Genomic DNA, 22,115 nt, shown 5'->3' with positions numbered 1-22,115 from the left:
GAAACTTTAATAAATGAAATATTTTTGTGAATGGTTGTCTCTTTAATACGATGTATTCTTTCGGTAGACTATCTTACAGCATCAGGTTAATGAATTCTTTTAAATCTGCAATTCATAACAATCCAACTGAGGATAAAAAGAAATGTGTAAAATCCTTAAAGGTATTAGTAATTTGTTTATGTTGTGTTACTTAACATCTAAATACTTTGTTAATTTTTAATCTGTATAAATTTTTGTCAACTTAATATCTATAATTGTAATTTATAGAGCACTGAAGAGGAACTGGAAATATGAAACCAGTTCGAAATGCATATGTAAAAATATAATAAAAGAATTCATTAACCTGATGCCTTAAGATAGTCTACCAAAAGAATACATCGGATTAAAGAGACAACCATTCACAAACGAATATACAGCTATAACCAGTAAATTCGAAATATTTTTGGCAATTATCAGACTATTTTCAACATACACACATTTGATAGAATAGAATGATGTGAAACATAATTAAAATATAATAAGATTTTTCATTTTAGAACATAATTTATGTTCATATATTAAAAGCTTTTGATTTTTGAACTAGTCAGTTAACTTGTTTTATGAGAAAAAATAAGAATAAATCTAATCTAATATAAATTTTATCATTGAAATTTTTAAAAAAATTAATATTAATAATTTTACTTTGTTGTTTCTGAAACCATGTTTTGTGAATATATTGGACTTCAAACTCGTATTTGAGTTATAAATAAACACTTGGCTTTATTTCCATCATTTTTAGTTGATGTAGTTCCATCAACTAAAAATGATGGAAATAAAGCCAAGTGTTTATTTATAACTCAAATACGAGTTTGAAGTCCAATTTTACTTTGTCTTCATAAAAAAAGTCAAATAGCTATGACAACATCTGATATATATCACAGAACCCATCACAAAATTTTAATCATTTTTCTTAAGATAATTTACATAAACTGTGCTAGATAACATGATCCTTGTTTAAATTAAGATTACTCTATCTATTAGGTTTCTTACTGAAAACTCACTGAATTTTCACATTTCAAATTACATTTTTACAATATTATAAATCACATTTAAGAATCCTATTTTACTATTAATTTTAATTTTTATATTTAGTTTGTAGTAGACACATCGAAAGCGAAACAGACTCTATCAGATATTGAAGCACGAAATGCAGAAATAGAGAAGGTTGAAAAGAGCATACAAGAAATGCACAATATGTTTGTTGACTTTAGTATATTAGTTCAACAGCAAGTATGTATATTTTTTCACCTTTTTTATTTTTAGATATATATATATACTTCAAAAGATATGCTACAACTTGAATATTAAGATTACCAGATTATCATAACACATAATGCCAAATATGAAAAATAAACTTTATTATAACATAGAAACTTGACTTCTGTACTTAGTTAACGTCTACATGTACATCTCTGATGGCACATAACACATTTAGACACTTGTTGAAATCCACCACATCTTTGCATGTACAGAGGTTGTAGCCACTACTAATGATTCTAACTATTACCATTCATTATGATCTCTATAATTCTAAGACTTAAGACTACAAGGAGTTTAGTTAAAGTATGGGAAACAACCATCAAACACCAAAACTCCAGTTTGAAAACGTGTAATGCAGTTACTAAGTTGTTTTATATTAGTTTATCCATATTAACAATGTGGTATCTTAAACTTTAACTTATCATAAAACTTTTTGTGATAAGTTAAAGTTGAAGCATATTTTCTGGGGTTTACTGTATAATTTAAAAAAATATATAGATAAAATTTTCAATAGTAGTATTCAATGCATTTTTTAACTTTAAAATTTATTGATTAGATTGCTGAAGTGATTATATTTTTATTATGAAAGAGATATTTTAATTTGTATATTAATCTTTTCATTTGTTTAATTCCATTTTTTGAAATTAACATGTTATAAAATTATTTAAAAGGGTAAAGTAATTGATAGAATAGAAAGCAGAATTATTCGAAGTAGAACTGCTGTCGAGAAGGGCAACACACGTTTAGAAAAAGCTAGAAAATTCAAAAAAAGATGCAGAAGAGTAAGTATTGAATCTCTTTTCAGAAAAGTATTTGAACCTAATTTTTCATAATGTTTCTAAACTTTATATTCCATTAAAGTAAATGCATTATTTACCCCTCTTGATTGGTTTTTGGTTTTATTCATATACGGCAATGTGATACATGGGCAATACGTTGAGGGGGATGCCTCCTGAGAAGTCTTTTATGGAAAACTGCCCCCTATTTAGATGTTACTAACAAAAAGAAAATCCAGAAAACTTCACATAGCAAGCCCATTGGACAGGTGCAAACCCTGACCAATTAGCAGTATTCAGTGTTCAACTACTAATTATATACAATAGAGCTTTATCTGGTCTTAAAATTGTCAACTGCATTAGCATTATTTTCAAATGTTCACTATGTAATTTAAGGAGTCATTCTACTCAAATTTGCTATATTCGATCTGATGATAATCAGAATTAAAATAGAGTGGATCCTTAAATTACATACATATTCAAACATTTGCTATTATTTACATAATTTTAAATTTGTGGAATCTTCTATATGTTAAGCTAGCTATTACCCGTGGCTTGCCCATGCGGATTTTGCGATTTGATAGAAATATCCCTCCCTTGGTACTTCACTAAGATTCTCAATCATTAGTTGTTACTAATTTTGTAAAATTACTGATTTTTGTTTGTTTCAAACTATGGACTGCTAATGCACCTAAATTCAATTTTCAAATATTATGGAATTCCAAGATATGATAAATCTGAGTTCAAATTTTTTTTAAACATAAATGACATTATCTGAAAATTCCTAAAGTATAAATATTTACTGAAAAATAGTTTCAGTTACCCCAGTACCTCTTTGTAAACCACATTTGTGGTATTGCCTTTCAGGGCTACGACTTTTTAAATCTTAATCTTCTCTCTCTCGGAGATTAAGGTTTAAAAAGACTAAGAAGGGATTTCCAAAAATCCCTTCTTAGTGTGCTCTTTCATTGCGTAGTCTACTAAAATATAGTTAAAAACAAAAAATTGCATCTAAAATAGTACAGTAGAAGGTGTTCTTCAGGTTAAGCCTTAAACCTCTCCCTCTACTAAGGAGGAGTCTACTAAGAAGGGATTTTGAAAAATCCCTTCTTAGTGTGCATTTTCATGACGTACCCTAACTTTGTACCAAATTTCACCTCTTTAGTTTCAGTGGTTTGCTCTGGGCAATGATGAATCAGTCACTCAATCAGGACATGTAATTTTTATATATTTAGATGAACTACTAGATTATTTATTGGACTATAACAAAACTAATTTAATGATTTAATAATTAATAAAGTAATTTGGCTATAAGTAAGTGGGTTAGGCACTATCTACAGATAAATTTAATAATTAGAAATAAATTTAATTTTTAATTGTGGCAGAGCTTTAGTGAAGCCACTTCTATATGGCTTACAGAATTGTGTTTGTTCTCAAAATCTGTTCTGTTGATTTTGATAAAACTTTGCCATTTTCCATTAATTACTATGAAGAATCCAGGTCGTGATCATGACTTTGTTTTTGAGATTTAAGGTCATAGCAAGAGTGCATGTGACAAAGCAATATCGCATGAATTGCACAACTTTGACTTGCAATATTCCATGATTGCTAGCATTTCTTCTATGACCTTTGCTATAGAATAGAATTCATTCTCAAAATTTAATGGGTTGATTTTGATAAAACTTTGTCATTTTTCATTAATTGTGATGAGGAATCCAAAAATGTAATGAGGTCCATTTAAATGTATACAAGTATTAAAATGACAATGTTCATGCTCTGTGATTCAACTGAGCATGTCTAATGGAATTTAGGCCTAGGGGTCAAAAATAAAAAAGCATTGCATGTGCCTAAGAGAAAATAGGTGTGAAAAATGAACTAAATACAAGAACAAAGCAGTCAATGGAGATTGCTTTGTTATGAGGTATAAGGATTGCCTCTTCTGTACCTAACAAGTGCAAGGATTGTTTCTTTCTTTCCGGCTCCACCTCAATTCTATCGTGATATGACAAAGNAATTTACAAGTTAGGTTCTAAAATAAAAACAAAATATTATTTTTACAGGAAATATTTTTAACTAGATACTAATTAGTAATCAATTTGGATGACTTATTAATATGTCAAAAGATTTAACATTAACCTAGTAATAGTTTCAAATTGCCACTCTGTGCTTCACTGATAAGATTCATACCACTGAAAGTCAACAAGTCAGATGTGTTATCTAACAGTTTCTCTTATCTTTTGGCAATTTGGATTGTTAATTTATATCCCGACAGAAAAATAATCTAAATTTTGCTTTGCTTAACATAGACATATATGATTACCAAAGTAACTTTTTTATCCTCTCCATGTTACTAACATAAAAACTAACAATAACTTTTCTTTCTTTTTTCCCAAACAGAATTTGATTATTGCAATTGTGATCATTATGATAATCTTGGCAATAGTTCTGGCCCTCATATTTACTGTTTGATTTCTGTAGTAACAAAGCCACTAATAGTTAAAGAAATATAATGAAAATTACAGTTAGAATAGAATGCTTTGATACAAGTTAACATAAAGTATATTAATAGTTATATGATTTACATAGCCAATAATTAATTCTGGATCTTTACATATTTTAATTTTTTTTATAAATGAAATTTTTATATTCAAAACTACCAGAATCTAAATTAGAAATATTATGTATAACGTTATAGGAGTAAATTTATAATCCGACATTTTTCTGTGTGTTAAGACATTATTTTACGGGATGGTTGAAGATTCTGCTTAATTTTTCAAGCACTAAGAGGCCAAGTCTCTTACCAGCTTGGTCAGAACCACAATGGGATAGCATACGATATGGTACAGGATCCTCTTAGTGATCATTTTCTGTGCCCATGATGGGTTCAACTAGATCCACAGTGGGACAGATGGGTGGAAGAGACATCCAACACGTACATAAGATACCACCTACAAAATTTTCTGAGATTCCAACCTGGATTTGAACATTTGTTCTTTGGAGCAGCAGGCCAATACCTTTACTCCCTTGGCTCTCCAGCCGACATGAAAACAGTTCTTCCAGCCTAAAATAGGAACTGCAAAACTAGTCATTTATTCATGAAAAATGAATAAATAGTCGAGCAAAGCTTTAATTTTTAATCAGTTGTAAAATAGAAATTGGAAAAAGAAACTAAGTTTCTTAAATTATAATTCAGAATTAATGTAAATTCATGATTATAAAAATGCATTCTTTCTAAAATTGTAATCTAGAATAACTTTTTGCATTTATCTATTTATTGTGAAGATAAAGATCCAAATCAGGAATGAAAGTGAACTTCTTAACACAGAAATTATTTTCAGTATTACAAATCCTTTATCACATATGACAGTTTCAAATAGTTGCTATTGTGAAATGTATTTTTCTATAATATATTGTTAATATTGTATATTTTTTGTAAAAGTTTTAAAATAAATGTACCATTTACAAGTTATGTTTTTTGATTTTTAACATACTTATATGTCAATTTTTGATATAAGAACTCTATGAGGTTCAGTACGAAGAATATGAGAGGAGCAATGATGTTTCTGCACTTTGTTGAGTTGCTCATCCTCAGATCACTAGGATGCTCTAGGTTCTCTATTTAGCCATCATGTGAACATCTAACAAATGCGATACAATATGCACCTTCTTCCATTGAGCCATGCAGATGAGAAGCCACTAGAGCAGTGATAGTTTGTGTGGCAAGGAATCTCTTCTAGGAATACAAGATGCAAGACTTCTGTGAAGCACCTTTTTAATCAAGGAACTATTGTAGTTTATGACAGTCAACATTAGTGAATCTTGTTGCCTTTGCTTGCAAATACATAATTCGATGGGTTGTGGCACACTTGCAATTAGTGACTACATATTTGAAGGAAAGCTCTTCCCAAATTCATCTAATATTGGCAATCCATTCATTTGTATTTATTTGGTCCACTTTCTCCAGTTTGTTTGTCAGAAACCATACATTTTCAACAGGACAAGTCTGGAGAGAAAAGCTGGCCACTAGTGTGGTCAAACCAGGAATGGGTGACCTTGCATCATCTTGCAATTGAAAACCAGGATATAACATAGACATAGGAAATTCTTTGTAAATACCTGTTACCAACTGTTTCATCATTGATTAATCTGAGTGAATTTTAGTGTATTTTAGCCAAATTTATTTAGTGTTATTTTTAGAAAATTCACTTATTTTTAAAGTGGCCTGAAAAGTAGCAAGTTGCCCAAATCTAGTAGCCTAGAGCTGTATCTCAACCTGCTACTTGTAGCCCAATCTTGTAATTCTGAAACGAAGCTGTATTTTATGAGATAAGAGAAAAATGGGTAGTCCATGGGCAAGGTAACACCTGAAAATGCACTACTGTAAAAACAAAGGCATGTTGACTATATTAGAGTTATTCTCTTATATAAAACACTTTGATCTAAAGGAATGAGTTAACATACTTATATCACAGTTCAGACTGAATTTTCACTTTGAATTTTGAACCAAATTCCTTAACATGTAAATCTCTATATCCCTGGTAGGACAAACAGTACAGTTATGACCTAATGGGATTTTGAACTATCCAAGTTCAAATGAAAAGGATTTCCTGTATATGTATGAATGCAGTTTTTTTGAAATACTTAAAGATGTGTTAAATAATGCACAGAGCCAAAAAATGACAGCACTTACCCATGCACTGCACTAAAGGTTTATTTTTTTATATTAACGTGCAAAATTGGTAATGAGCTTTCTGATGAAGCCATGCTACATTACAATCTTTGTAATGCTCTCAATTTCATGCAATTCATTGTCTGTGTGGGAAACAATTAACAATGCAATGCATTGTTTCCACACAATGTATAGCATAAATGTTTACTTCAGTCTTCAAGCTAATTTCCATCAGCTGAGTGCAAACAATTCACATATGCAGAAGCATAAACATGAATTAACGGTGGGAATTGGAGAAACATAGTAAACAAACTAACTTGTATCCATATTAATTGTGTCAAAAATTAGTAGTTTTACATTGAAAACTTACCAATACTTATGTTTTTAGGAAAATAAATGCATATTACTAAATATCTTCGAATGTATTACAGACCTCTGGATCTAGTCTGCGCACCTCCAGGGTCTAAAGAAATACTGTGTTAATCTGATGTTTAAAACTGTTATGTTTGTTGTTGATACAATGATGAGATGAATTTATCAATTTCTATGAAGGAGATGTTACGGCACAATCGTTGGGAATTTTGATATTATGTGCGTGGATAAGCCTCAGTACAAGCATTTAAAGAAGCAAGCTTCCATCCTTTGCTCAGTAAACATTTTCAAGAAAATCAAAGTTAAAAACTCGTGAACAACTTAAGATTAAGTTTCATGGAAACTTTCAAAGAATATGTNAGTAAATTTAGAAAAATGCTTCACATAAAAAATTATCAAATTTTAAAAAATGATACATTATTAACTATATCTAAAATGGCATTTATCTTTTTCCCATTCTTCAATTAAAATTTCTTCTAGTTGGTCATCTTTGAAACGATCAACCCATGACTGAATTAAACCAACAGGTGAGGCATCATAATTTTTCAAAATAACTGTGTCACCTGTAAAATAAATAAATGTACATTTTAAATAACGATAAATGTACTGATAAAATCAATTATAGAATCAGTCATAGTTATCACAAAAATATAACAATATCATAAATAAATCTTTTCTTATAATAAAGCCATAAATAGATAAATAAAGTAGTCTTATTATTAGAACAAATATTCAATTTTAACCATTTCTTCCATAGTGTGTAATGATTTAAAACATTGATTAGTTTATAATGTGATGCAAGCTGTCAAAGACAGAGAAATGACAACTGTCAGATGACTAATTTTGAACTGTCACTATTGCCTTCGTATGATCTAAATTTGTTAGAATTTATCTTTTGGATCAGTTCAACTAATTGAATATTAGACTTACACTAGTTTCTCAAAATTTTTTGCATTGAATATAATACTACTTTTCTATCATTGATGATGTGGTTATTTTATTTTTTGAAGTAGATTGTTAGTGAAGCTTCTATTATGTGGTTACAGAATTGTGTTCTTTCTCAAAATTTGATAAACTGATTTTGATTAAACTTTGCCATTTCCCATTAAATGTGATGAGGAATCCAAAACATAATAAAAAAATGAGGGTCTATGACTTTGCTTGAGAAACAGAGAGTCAAAGTGACAATGCCAATGCTCCCAGATGCAATTGAGCATGCTTAGCAGAATTTAGGAACCAAAAAAAAAAAAAAAAAAAATGCATATAAACCTTTGATAAAATATATTCAAGAATTTTTGTATAATTAATACACAAATCATTTGCATAAATATATATTATATCAACCCTAATGATGATTTCCATAATTCATCATAGGCAATCGTCCAAATTTATCGCCATAACTTTACATAAATTAGAATTTTAAATAATTTATAGATTTAACAGTTGTATAAAAATGATCATAAACATTATACAAATTATGTAAAAGTTCATAACAAAAAATCTCCTAACTTATATTTGAAAGAAAATGTATAATTTTAAAAAGGTAATGCATAAATAATAATGGTTATTATTTTTGGTTCTAAGATCATTTCATTAATTTTGGAGTTGTTACCATATAGGATTTAATTCAACTAAAAACACGCTATGATGTCTCATCACAATAGTGATAAACAACCTCGAGATTTATGTAATGTTATAAGTTAAAATTATATATATTATGAATGTATAAAGTCTCAGTAATATAGCAGATATCAAAATTATTATAAATTTGTCATTGGCACTGTTAATATATTAATTAAATTCTTAGATATAAGAATGAGTAATCATAAAAATGTATTTTTAAATTTGTTTTTGACAAAAAAAAATACAGTATATACAACTATATATTATTAAAAATGAATTTTATGGTCACAAAAAACATTTATGTTAAGAATTGCCCATGTTTTTACTGCCTAGAGTAGAGTTTTGCTTTTTTATAATGAACTATGATCAATTTATCTAGTTTATTTGAAGAAAATAACACATGACTATTGGAGTTCAATTTTCTATTAGCATTCCTTCTCTGGGAATTAAGAGGCTGCTTTTGTGTCTGCAGTAGGATAGTGGGTGAGATGGGGCCTAGCACCCATGAAAATTTCTATGGATCTCTCCAAGCACCTTAATCAATTTGGCCATGCGGCCATTATCATTGTTAATAGTAACTTTTGTAAAATGTGGAAGAAAGTTTTATTTACTAATACAATTTAAAACTACTTAATCTATTTAGTTCAGCTAATCTATTTGCCTTTTTTTATAATTACAGAAGCTAAAATTTCCTATTTTCTTTTTATTTTGTATGTAAACAAATTAGTACAGACACATGGAGCAGATATTGGTACAGTCTGTCTAGTTTAACAGTCGCCTTATATCTGTTGTACTTTTATAGTGGTAGAATCTGTGTTGGCAGTAGAAAAATGCATCCTGCCACCAAGGATTTGATTCTTTGATAAATCATGATATAACTTGACTGCCTTAAAAGACTGGGTTTACATCAAAGAATAGAGATAAATGCCTAAATTGTCTGTTTTTGCATTTTTAACTTGTTTACATTTTAAATATAGGAAACTTTTACATGTAAAAATCAAATATTTCATTTGTTCTATGATATGTGCAATTTACTCATACTGAGTCTACACTTTATTAAGTTAATAAATACACTGTTGAGTATTTTCAGTTTATATAGGTAGACTTTTATAGCATCTCAACTGTAAATAGTAATGAAAAGTAACAGTTACATTTCATTAAACTGCATTTGAATTCATATAATTTCTGTAACTAAATCTCGTATGGGCACTAGTACTAGCATCATATGTATTATCAATAGTAAACTGCACATCGTGTTTTTAATTAGGAATGTGTATAGCTGAAAACTTAAAACATATTTGCATAAGCTTTTAACAAAATTAAACTAATAATATATTGCATTTTTATAAAAATGCGATGTGTGTTCTCTTGTACTTGAAGTCCTCAATTTAATGAATCTCAATCTGGCAAATCTCAAATCTGAAAATGGACAGATTTTCCCAAACTGGACTATGCATGTTTTGGACTTGGTTGGATACAATTGCAAAAGTTGACTAAACAGTGATAATACATGAGAAAAAAAAAACTGTCTATAAAATTTTAAAAACCAATTTGAGAAGATAAATTTTTAAAATACAAAGAAAATTATTTTACGTATATTATTTTACATGTAATGAAACAGTGTCAATGGCTAGAGACTCAAAATTCGCATCATTATCCCTGCATGTAAGTGAAGTAATATAATATTGTATATACTGCACAAATTTTGTAAAGTAAGTTGCAGTGTAGTTGATTCAGTTAAAGTTAATTATTGAATACCTGCCATTTTGGTGTTAAAGCACTGTTGGGAAAAAGTCAGTAAAGGAATGGAAGCTCTCTCTCTATTTTGCAGGTGCAGAAATTTAGATATCTTTACTGCTTATTATAACCAAGTTAGCACTAGAATTTTTATGTTGGTCAGAGAGGTTATTTACATTATGTACTGTAAAGGGTCATATCAATTCAAATGAAATTGGCTGATAACAAGCATTTAATTTATAGTACTCTGAGAGAGTTTCCATTCATTATTAACTTTACCTGGCATTGTTCAAAATTTAGTTTGTTGAATTTTAATAGGAATATATAATTGTTTGGAGGGAGTATGTTGTTAACAGCTATTTGTGGAATTATTTTATTATTAACAGCAATTTCAAATAAGGATAGCTTAAGATAAAGTATGCTTCAATATAAATAACGATGACAATAATCTCTATCAAGCATAAAAATTTATGTATAAAATGGACAGTATGCATTGGAGCAATTTAAAAAATTATAGAAAATATAAATTGGAATTTTTCTGTGGAGCTTTAAACATATTTTTACAAGTGGTAGACATTTGGCTTTTCATCCTTTCTTTCTAAGAATATGTTAAATTGAGGATTTACTACTTTAGAAATGAATACAATGTAGAAAACATCAGCTTTAATTTCATTTAAACAGAACCTTTTAACTAATGCAATCAAATAATTTATCTATTTATATTAATTATTGTCTTAAAAATTTTTTGAAGTAATAACTTATTTCTGTTCTTATAAAATATAACTTTTTTGTCTTATTTTATAACAGTCTAAAATTTGTAAAGTATGGAAGTTATTCTTTATACTTTACAACTTAACAACTTCATAAATATATTTTAAATAAATAAATAAATATACAGTAATGTTTTAAATGTTAGAATCTAAAAAAAGTTTCACAAATATTTCATATTTGGAAACATAATTAGTTGTTTAAGATATAAAGTTTTAGAAAAATTAATATGTTTAATTACAAAACATATCTGGTTAGGCAGCAATATTTTTGTCATATATGTCATAACTAAAATAATTTTTAAAGCAATTTCTGAGCGACATATAAAATATAAATTTTGGCATCTTTAAGAGGAAACATTATACATATCCAGGACATATAACAGAGTCGTCTATGTCCGATCCGAGTGGAGGAACTGCTTTGCTAAGTAGAGTTAAATTATACTGACCCTCTTTGGATAATTTCCCTTCTGGAGCATGTAATGCATGCCTCTTGAATAGGGGAGAAAAAAAAAATTATAAAAGTTGTTATATGTAATAATTGTTGGATATAATTTTAAGAAAGTTACCTTTATAAATGATATCACTGTTTCAGGATTTACATGATTCATTGAGAGTCGACATCCCCAAGAAAGTAGTGTCAGGGGCTATAAAAAGAATCATCATCATCATCTATAATGCATTTTTTTAAGAATAAATTTTAAAATTGTCTATTAAAAATAGCAATACTTAAACTAGATAAATTCTGAAGAAACATTTTTCAATTAAAATTCAGATTTGTTGTTTCGATAAATTATTGATTTATTATTAATAAGGTTATTATAAAATTCCACTTACCAAATAATGAATTTTGCGATATTTCAAATCAATTATATATTTATTACATAAAATAATTAATTCCAGAAATTAATTAAAGAATAATTTTAGTTATTTATTTATTCCAGGAAATGCAATCAATTTTATAATACTTCTTGAGTTGTGTAATGAACTCATGAAGAATTATAAAATCTTCATGAGTTCATTAGTTTATTCATTTTAATAAACTAAAAATTGTGAAATTCAGATACTCAGTAAGTAAAAATTAGTTTCTGTTTATGCTTTAAAATACTAGTGTGCAAAAATTTTATACATAATGCTACATTATAATTAATTAAATGAAGCCAGAATATTTAAATTCTTATTCTGCAATAATTTCTTTAAATTTATGTTAAATTCATACAAGAAAAAAAAACTAAATTTAACAGTCACTCCATAAAAGAGAAACTGTTTATAGGAAGTCAAATAATTGGTTATTTTAGATATAAAACAAAGTCTTTAAATTATAAATAGACAATAAATATTCAAAAGTTATTGTACATGAATATTTTTTAGTTATTATTTCAAATATAGTTTGCCATTGTTTTGAGGATGACATCAAGCCAGTGATTTCCACTGATGTATAAACATGCTTTGCATCTTCAAAGTATGTTATGTATTGAGTGGTACAACATATTCTTGAGTATATTATTAATTGCATGATGAATCTTTGTCTTAAAAGTTTCTACATTTTGTGAACAAAGAGGAGATTATATGAAATCATCCAAAAAATATTGAAATTCTTAAGAGAAAAATTTGTCATGCAATCTATAACATACTTGAGAATATGATGCACACACTATGCATAACATATGTCAAAGATGCAAAGAATGTCTGCAGATTAATGGAGGTTACTGGCATGATGTCACCTTAAAAACATAAATGGCAAACTATGTTTCAAATCTTGTACATGAAAATTTATTAACAAGTATCTGTCTACTTATAATTGCCCATTTTGCTACTGGAACATGTAGAATGAAGAATGCTAATATTTTTTGTTAATAAACCAGTGTTAGGCATATACAACTGAAGACATAACATTCATTTGAAGTTTAGTAATGACCTACAAACAATGCATAACTAACAACTCTTAAAAATTAACAAATGATTGAAATAAAAAAGTGTGTAAAATAGGCAACTGGATAATTAAATTTGTTTCAGTTATGACATTCCCTAAGCAGTTTGTCTTCTTTTCTAATTACTCACAATACTTCATAATAAAGATATCATTTTACATTTTCTATAGAGCAACACTGTAGATAAATGCAAATTGTATTTGTTATTTAAATCTAGCAGAAGGAAAAAAAATGTTTATACATATCTCGTAAATTTAAAATAATCTTGTTATTTTAATGTACAAAAATAATGTGAATGCACAAGTTTTTTGTAATTTTACTAAATGATTAAAAAGTAATAATTTTGCTATTTTTGTAATGTGAGTGACTAAAGCATGATACATATCATTAGGAATAATTTTAAAATGCTAATATATATATATTTTTTAAAAATAAGTCACAAATCACATCTGACCTTAAAATTATGGTCTTTCAGACTACGCTTATAACACCATGGTAATATAAATAAAAATTGAAATTGTAGAACTAAATTTTAATGTAAGAATTCTTCCATATTTACAATCCAACAATACCATTTTTCTTAAAATTTAAAAGAATTATACAAACTACAAATCTTTATCAGGCCAATTGACAGATGGACAGATAATGGATGCAAAATTTGATTTATTTTTTAAATAATTTTCAGGAAGTTTATTTTGTAAGTTTAATTTGCTAGATATTATACAGTTTCATATTAAAACCCCCTATTTGTGCTAAGCTATGCCAATCAAACTATTTCTTAAAATTTAAAATCCAGTTTTAAATTTGCAAGAAATTTTGCATATAGTTCATCTTACTCATGCAACCAAATAACAAAAATAATTTTAAAATTATATCAGAATATCTCAAGGTTTAGTTAGGAACAAAATATTAGCAATGAAGCACTTATGTTTCTCAACTTTTTAAACAGGTATTCATTTTATTGTCATATATTTTATTATAAAATAGATTAATAGTTATATGATAACCTATAAAAAATTAATGCCATTTACTAATATCTGCTGTAGTTTATTTTAACAAGAACAAATGAATCCCCTTGGATGTTTTTAAAAGAAAGAACAATTGTAAAATAAAGAAGTGCAATTAATTTTTGAAAAAATATGATGATTAGTTAGATCATATTTATATACTTGTAACTTCAGAATATTCATTTATATATTATGGAGAAATGTTGTTTTAAGAATTTAATGATTGTTGCTCTTGTAAAAATGGTATCATGATCATACATTAATACAAAAGCAATATTAGAATCTGTTCTATTTCATATATGATTTATTATTGTAAAATCATTTTTCTTTTATGGTTATTTTTCTATTGGGTTGTTCGGAAAGTAATTTCACTTTTTTTACCACTAGACGGATTAGTCATATTTTTCCCGCCATTATCATTATATATTTTGACAGCTAGCATTTTAAGGCTTATTTGTAAAAAATTTTGTTTGATTTTGTGCAATTGTTTATTTTTTGTGTCCCATCAAATATGGAAGATCGAAAGCAGCATTTCCAGCATATTTTGCTCTTTTATTACCGAAAAGGTAAGAATACTGTTCAAGCGAGAAAAAAATTGTGTGATGTGTATGGAGAAGACATATTGATAGAACGACAGTGCCAAAACTGGTTTACAAAATTTTATTCTGGCAATTTCAATATTGAAGATGTTCTGGATGGCCAGTTGAAGCCAATGAAAACAAAATAAAAGGTACTGATTGAAGCAAACTGCTGAATAACAACACGTGAAATCACTAAGAGATTAAATTTGTCAAATTGAACTGTTTATGATTACTTGAAACAAATTGGTTTCATTTCAAAGCTCAATATATGGGTTCCACATGTTCTTAAAGAGAGATGATCTCTTTGGTGGGATTTTAAGGAAATTTTTTTTTTTGGAGCTTTTACCAGACAATTTAACAATTGATTCAAAAGTGTAGTGCCATCAAGTAAACAAATTGAGTAATATCATCAAACAGAAAAGGCAGCCAGAACTGATCAACAAAACAGGTGTAGTGTTTTACCACGATAATGTCAAATTTCACACAAGTTTGGTAACTCGTCAAAAACTGTTATAACTTAGATGGGACGTGCTATCAAACCAACCATATTCACCAGATCGAGCACACTCAGATTATTACCTGTTCCAGTCTATACAAACTTTTTTTAACTGTAAGACATTTACTTGAAATGGCAGTGTCAAAAATTACTTGGATCAGTTTTCGTAAGCAACGATCAAAACTTTTATGAATGTGAAATCATGCTACTACCAGAAACGATGACAACAGATATATTGACCATTTTGGTCAAATACAATTCAATAAAATATTTATTTATTTATAAAAATATTGCATTTTTTCCCACGGAAAAAAAACCGAAATTACTTTCCAAACAACCCAATAGTTAATAATATATGCTGCTGTATGTTGATAAACAAATAAATTGGCAAAGCCATATTTGGGATAAGACTATATCTCAGAGAGTGCGAGCAATGCATGTATATATCTCATGCTTGCACCTGTTTGTAGAAACAGTCTCAGCATTTCATATTTTCTTTTGACCAGATTCTCGGTCCCAACTACCTAAAAGTTTGGTTTATTTTGTGCACATGATTTGGGTACCATATCATTTGGTACTCTGTGCCAAATTGCAACTCCTGACATGTACTCTTTCATACCTCTAAGATGTGCAGCCATTGACAGCAGTGTGATTTTAGAGATGGGACATAGTCTCATCAATAAATTTCTAATAGATTTCATAAAAAAACTTTACCCTTTCTAATGGAAGATTGTTGCTTGCTGAAATAATATGCTTCCTAATACAATCTTTCACTATACTTTGAAGCTCATTAACTATAAATGGATGAGTACATGGATGATACAGCATCACAATGGCACCATGCTATATGAAGTGAAAAATATATTGTTAATATAGAAATGCTGTCAATTTATTTTAAGAGCATTTATCAGAAGCAAACATTCAATTATATCTTACTTCAAGATTATGAAGCCATCGTTGAGGTGGTACAAATTTATATTCTCCAAAAACAGGCCATAATGGACGGTGATAACCACTACAAAACAATAATTTAGTAAAATAAATTTACACAGATATATTTTTAAAATATCTTGTTCTATTATTTTATTTATCCTATGATTATACTATTAGATAAAACACTTTTGCTGTCTTTAGCATTAAAAGAAACTGAGTACTTCCATGATAGTATGGAAGTACTTTAATGTTTTCATATAAAAATATGAGAGCATTAAATCAGACATCCCATCTAAATTCAGTCTGTTATCAAACTCAAAGCAACATATATCATCACTTCAATAATCATAACAGTGATTCAAGTTTTGAACATGACAAGATTTGCAGGCAAGGATAGATAAACACTAGATGTTTACTGAAATCCCAGAAGAAAAATTAAAAGTGTAAAATCTGCAGAATGAGAGGTGGCCATGCTTTTGGTCTGCTCAATGATCCACTGGCTTGGGAAACATTTATTGGGAAAATCTTGGACATGTGCTTCTGGAATTTCATTAAAGTGTTTATTGTGTAGTGTTTGTTGTTTAGTGTTTATTCCATGTTTTCCTGGAAATCTTGATGAACTCAAAATTCAAATCACCACTACAATTATTAAGGTGGTGACAGATATGTCACTTTGAATTTGAATTCAGGTGGCATATCTGCCATATCATCAATTGTCTTCATGTCGAACCAAAATGTCTGTTTATAGCAAAACACATCAAGTTTTCTCAAATGAATACCTCAACTGTTTCTGTAAGTCTTTTGATTACAATTTTTGAAAGCATTATCTCGTTTTATTTATAGAATTTTAAAGTCCTTTTTGATCATCCTATATAATAAGTTGTAAACAGATACCATGTATTTTTAGCTAATTACTGGAGAGAGACCAATGTTGTACTTAATTAATAAATAATAAAAACAACTATTTGTTAATTATACAGGGTATAAATCATGAATCTATTTTCTTTGTATGTTATAATCCATATGAGACATGATTATATCGGTGAACTACATATTTCATTATTTCTCATTCTACATATGTAAGCATTAACTTATGCATAAAATATCATCAAAGTTTTGCAATTTAATAATTTTCTATAACTAATAGGATTTTGTTATGCTAATGCTCTAGCTATAATGAACACTGCAGAAAGTTTTCTTCAAGACAATAAAAATGTTTTTATGCTTGATTTTCAATATATGTTTTAAAAACCTGTCTAATATGTTACATTTCAGAAAGTATACATAAAGAACTGCTTTGATTGAAATGTGATATTTTGATGTAGCAAAGTGATCTCTTCTAAAAATAATTAACTATATACTGACTTCCATGTTTACAATATATTAAATAGATAAAATTTTACTTTTGCCAGTTCTCATATCAATCAATTTTTGAAAATTTTTTAAATGTAATCTTTGATATTTTTTATAATTAAGTTTAAAATTTATTTATTTTCAAAAAGCTTTTTGAGAACAAGATTTCTACTCAGTAAAATTTCCAAGATGATAATTGTAAATTAACAAAAAAATATAAAAGACTTTACAATAACTTTTTTACTCATGCCATCCCCAGATGGAAGTTTTTAACATTTTGCATATTGAGGTGTACAAGTAGCCTCCAAATAAAGGCTGACTCTGCCATAAGACTCTCACTTCAGAAAAATAATAAAGAACAAAAGGAGTTATTTTATTGTACAGTCTTTTATATATTTTGTGAATTTAGATTTCTATCCTCAATTTACTTTCAGAACAAAGTAAATGATAGAACTAAACAATAAGCCTTTAATATTTAAAGTGTAAAATATAAACTAAAACAATATTAAATATAAAACATCATTTCATCAAAATCTTAGGATGTTTCTTGTTTTCTGTAGATATATACTTTTGTCTGTATTTGTTTATTGTAATGCTTTATAACTGTACAACTTTTCTTTGGGAGATTTAAGATAAAGTTGGTGTTATTTAGGTGAGGTTTCTAATATCAATAATTAATCATAAAATTTGTTTAATTACAAAATAATATGATTTTAAACTTTATCTGTAAAAAAACCTAAACAACTGGAAGAATTTAAGCCTAATTTCCTTCTACAGAAACATTTTTACCTGTTATTGCAATTGTCTCATGTAATAACACTGTCACCTGTCTTCCTTTTGAACTCAAAATGAAATACAATACAGAATTTAATTGGCTCCTAGGAGAAAGCCAATCCATAAAAATAATCCTAATTGGCTAATGCCAGGAAAAAAAGGATGACAAAAGAGGAGTCAAAGGTCAAAGAACTCCTTGCCACTTTGTCCCATTGAATTTTTAACTAACTTTAGGAGAGATTAAATATGGTTCTTTTGCAAGAGAAAGAACATTACAAGTCATACATCATACTAATATATATGTAACTCAACCATGTTATTAAAATTAAAGTAGATTTAATCAGGTAATAACTAAGCATTCTCCCTTGTTCTCTTTTGGGATTCTTACAACATTTACTTTCCATTAAAGTGTGCCTATTAAAGCCTATGAAAACCTCAACTTAAAATATGTTGAGGTTTGCATAGGCTAACCATTTGGGCCTGATGTGAACCTCAGTTTTTTTCAGTAGTACTAGTTCTGTGTATGTAAATATTGTGACAGCAAACATGCTAATTGCTTTAAATGAATATTTTGCAATGAGCTATGTTGTTAGTATTGAGTGTAAGGTATTGTATTTATTTGTTAATCTCTCTTTTATTTGTGATGTTCTGCAAGAGTCTTAATATTTGTAAAACTCAGACTCATCCCTGGATCCAATGATGTCTTTCATTTCCAAGTGCAAAATCATTCTTATTCATTTTCCTGTGTGAAGTGTTTTGAATTTGCCTATGCTATTTAAGTCAGTGGAATAAATGTGTGATCTTTAATAGGTGATTGTGTGGATGCAGTTTTATATTGTCAACGTACAGTACAAAAGATGGGGTAATATTGTGTACACATTGTGTTGTTAAAATATTTTGTATGTTTTAATCTATTCAACAATGGATTAAATTCAAATAGAACTAGAGTGGACTTAGGGAATCTCCCTAGAAAATTCCTTGCCTTATATGCATTTGGTTTGTTTTTATTGTATTTTTAATAAAGTCTAAAATGAACTATCATTCTAGAAATGTAATAAGTATTAGTTGTATTTTATACATGTGTATCAACCATGAAATGTAGGAGATTGTCAAATGCTTGACATATGGCATATCTAGATTACAGGAGATTTCTGTTTGTGCTTGTTATGGAATAATATTAACACTATTATTAATTATAATAGTAATAATAATATTACTATTATAATTAATAATAGTGTTAATATTATTCATTACATAAAAAATCTTGAATAAATACATTTATTTTAAAAATACTTACTAAGTTGGTATATCTTTATTATAATATATCTTATCTGTCATACAAAAATGCTTTGCCTAAAAATAAAATGGTTTATAATTTAAAAATTTATTTATTATACATTATAAAATTTTCATGAATTAATTTCTAATTCCAATAAATTTTATAAATAATATCAAACAACTTCCTAATATTTTGGATAAAGTAAAAACTTATATTTACATTCAGAATACAATATAAATAAAAGTTCTCTTATAAATAGAAAAATACAGGTCATGAAATGTTGAAAGTTCTGAAATTCATTTTTAAATGATTTATTTAGAAATTATCCTAACTTTAATCATGTTTAATAAACAGAACTGCATTTCTACTTTTAAACATTAGCAATGTGCTATACTGAAAATTATTGATAACAAGCTAGACCAATACAATATAAAAAAATTTTTTAAATATTTATATTTGGTAGTAGCCTTTTTTCCTTCCTTTTCTTGATATATAACTCTGCTAATCTGAAAAAAATCTTTACAATAATTAGTTCAGATTAGTGAGAGTGCACAGTACTACTACAGCACATTACTGAAATGAAAGTACAAACTTTTTTTGAATTCCGTGTATTTCAAAAATTTTTGTATTACAATTCTTTTATGGATTAACATTTTGAATAGAAGTAAAGCCTTTTAATTTTAAATTTTGTTTATTAAAAATACTTATAACCTAATAACAAAAAAAAAATAGCAATAATCATCATCAATACATACAATATAATTATCTGGTATTTCTTCACATTCTTCAATAGATTCAATTCCCTTAAAATAAAAAAAAATGTATATAGAATTAACTGTTATTATAACATATAAAGAACTGAAGAATTTCATAACTGAATAAATTCATAAAATATTAAACTTTTAAACTAAAAAACTTTACTTTTCCTATTTAATATTTATTCAGAGTTTATCTTACATGAAAATATTGAATGCTTGTCAATTATTTTGACAATATGATATTTATAGATTTAAAAATTTATTTTTTGTTATACTTAATCATTAGTATTTTAAATATAGGTTATAAATTACAATAAACATTCTGACAGTGCAGCATTATTGCAAATATAACACACTAAATTATCCAACAACAGCTTATGATAAAACAAAAATATCATACATTCTCAGTTTGTTTTATTCTTAAGAAATTTTGAAAAATTGTTTATTTGAAAATAAACACAGCAAATCTAATAAACATAAAAAAGAAACTGTATGCAGAGGTTTTCTTATGATTTCTAATTTTGCCTACTTGTGTAATATAAATATACAAGGTTATTTGAATTTTCTTAAATAGTTTTCATGAATTTTATTATGGCAAAGTTTTTGTCTACAACTTTAACTTTATTTAATAATGAATACATCATCTTTGGCTGATTTCCCAATTATCAGATAGTTTGATTCAAATCTTAAAGAATTTCCTGTTTCTCAAGCAAAAAACTGCTCCAATTGGTTTTTGCAGACCCCTGTTTTGTTCTAATGGTAAACATTCATCCTTTTAATGGGCCTATTCTGGATTATTCTCCTCAATTTCTTAGTCAGGCCAATTGTGAGCAGTACTTGTCCAAATTAATGGTTTGGATATTTGGCAAAAGCTCAGAGTGTGAATAATACCATTCAAATTCCACATATGCAGAAAAAGATGTTCCTTGGAAGCACATCCATATTAATAATGGATTTTGCTGTAAGCTATCCAATTTTCATGCCCTGTTATTATCCACTTCAAAAATAGATCATTTTTATTGAACTTCAACAGAAAATTACAAGTAGCAATGCAATTTATCAATTATTCATGCAATGTCCAAACTTTATGATGATTGACATGATCAAGACAGTACTGCTGTTTAATATTTTTTCAATTTCTTGATAATCTTAAGTAGCATGAGTGCTTTTCCTTTAATGTCTTAAGTTATTTAAGACAAACAACAGATAATCTGTCAGAATATTTTGTATCCTTAAGCCATAATTCATCAGCTTTAGAATGCAAAAGCTATTTGCAAACAGTATTTTTCCAAATGATACACCACCTCCATACACAGCATAAATCTTTTGTGTTTGTACAATATTTTTACCCTTGTAATAATAAAAAATAAACACTTCAGATTGGTTAAAATGTTATGTTTGAATTTATATACATACAATTTTAGTTATCAGAAATGCAAATAATAATTTTCAATTCATATCACTGTTGACTTTCTAAACAATACAATTTACCAATAATGTAATAGGAACAACTGATAATAGCTTCCCAAAAATCGATCAGCATAAACCATCATAAAACTTGGAATGTTTAATCATAATCCAATTATAAAGCTATATTAGCATCATTCATCAATTCACTGCTTGAAATGTTTGAGTAGAAACATACATCTTACTGATACACAAAGTGATAACATACTTGAATTTTCTTTGAATGTATCAATAAAATCCAAAATCTTAAAAAAAAAAAAAAAAAAAAAAAATAATAAAGACACTATGAGAAG

The 22,115-nt window shown here is 27.6% G+C and overlaps 2 protein-coding genes across 12 annotated transcripts in view; one reads left to right on the top strand and one right to left on the bottom strand.

Moving 5' to 3' along the window:
- The window catches only part of LOC111630158 (syntaxin-1A-like), a 44,211-nt gene extending 36,750 nt beyond the window's left edge, over positions 1-7,461 (top strand). Inside the window, exons 8-11 of one of the 4 annotated variants that reach the window (XR_002757467.1) lie at positions 1,132-1,269; positions 1,971-2,081; positions 4,473-7,027; positions 7,133-7,461. Coding sequence is in view for 3 of the 4 variants with exons in the window: in XM_023374213.1 (XP_023229981.1) it covers positions 1,132-1,269; positions 1,971-2,081; positions 4,473-4,544 (321 nt within the window). In the remaining variant the exon portion in view is untranslated. Of the gene's footprint in view, positions 1-1,131; positions 1,270-1,970; positions 2,082-4,472 lie in introns of all 4 variants that reach the window. The other 3 variants (XM_023374225.1, XM_023374234.1, XM_023374213.1) reach the window with 3 other exon arrangements.
- A 1,795-nt stretch (positions 7,462-9,256) lies between these two features.
- Positions 9,257-22,115, bottom strand: part of LOC111630117 — a 42,229-nt gene continuing 29,370 nt past the window's right edge. For all 8 annotated transcript variants that reach the window (XM_023374176.1, XM_023374184.1, XM_023374159.1 and 5 more), the window contains 6 exons: positions 20,353-20,400; positions 19,616-19,671; positions 16,195-16,273; positions 15,973-16,101; positions 11,813-11,890; positions 9,257-11,735 (listed from right to left, as the gene is read on the bottom strand). In XM_023374176.1, the coding sequence (XP_023229944.1) occupies positions 11,604-11,735; positions 11,813-11,890; positions 15,973-16,101; positions 16,195-16,273; positions 19,616-19,671; positions 20,353-20,400 (522 nt within the window). In that variant the 3' untranslated portion in view covers positions 9,257-11,603. The remainder of the gene's footprint in view (positions 11,736-11,812; positions 11,891-15,972; positions 16,102-16,194; positions 16,274-19,615; positions 19,672-20,352; positions 20,401-22,115) is intronic.

The sequence above is a fragment of the Centruroides sculpturatus genome, unplaced genomic scaffold (assembly GCF_000671375.1).
Source record: "Centruroides sculpturatus isolate CEXI.00-Female unplaced genomic scaffold, Cexi_2.0 scaffold68, whole genome shotgun sequence".
NCBI classification, from domain to species: domain Eukaryota; kingdom Metazoa; phylum Arthropoda; class Arachnida; order Scorpiones; family Buthidae; genus Centruroides; species Centruroides sculpturatus.
The sequence above is the reverse complement of the archived record's forward strand: the minus strand, read 5'-3'. Positions and strand labels throughout refer to the sequence as shown.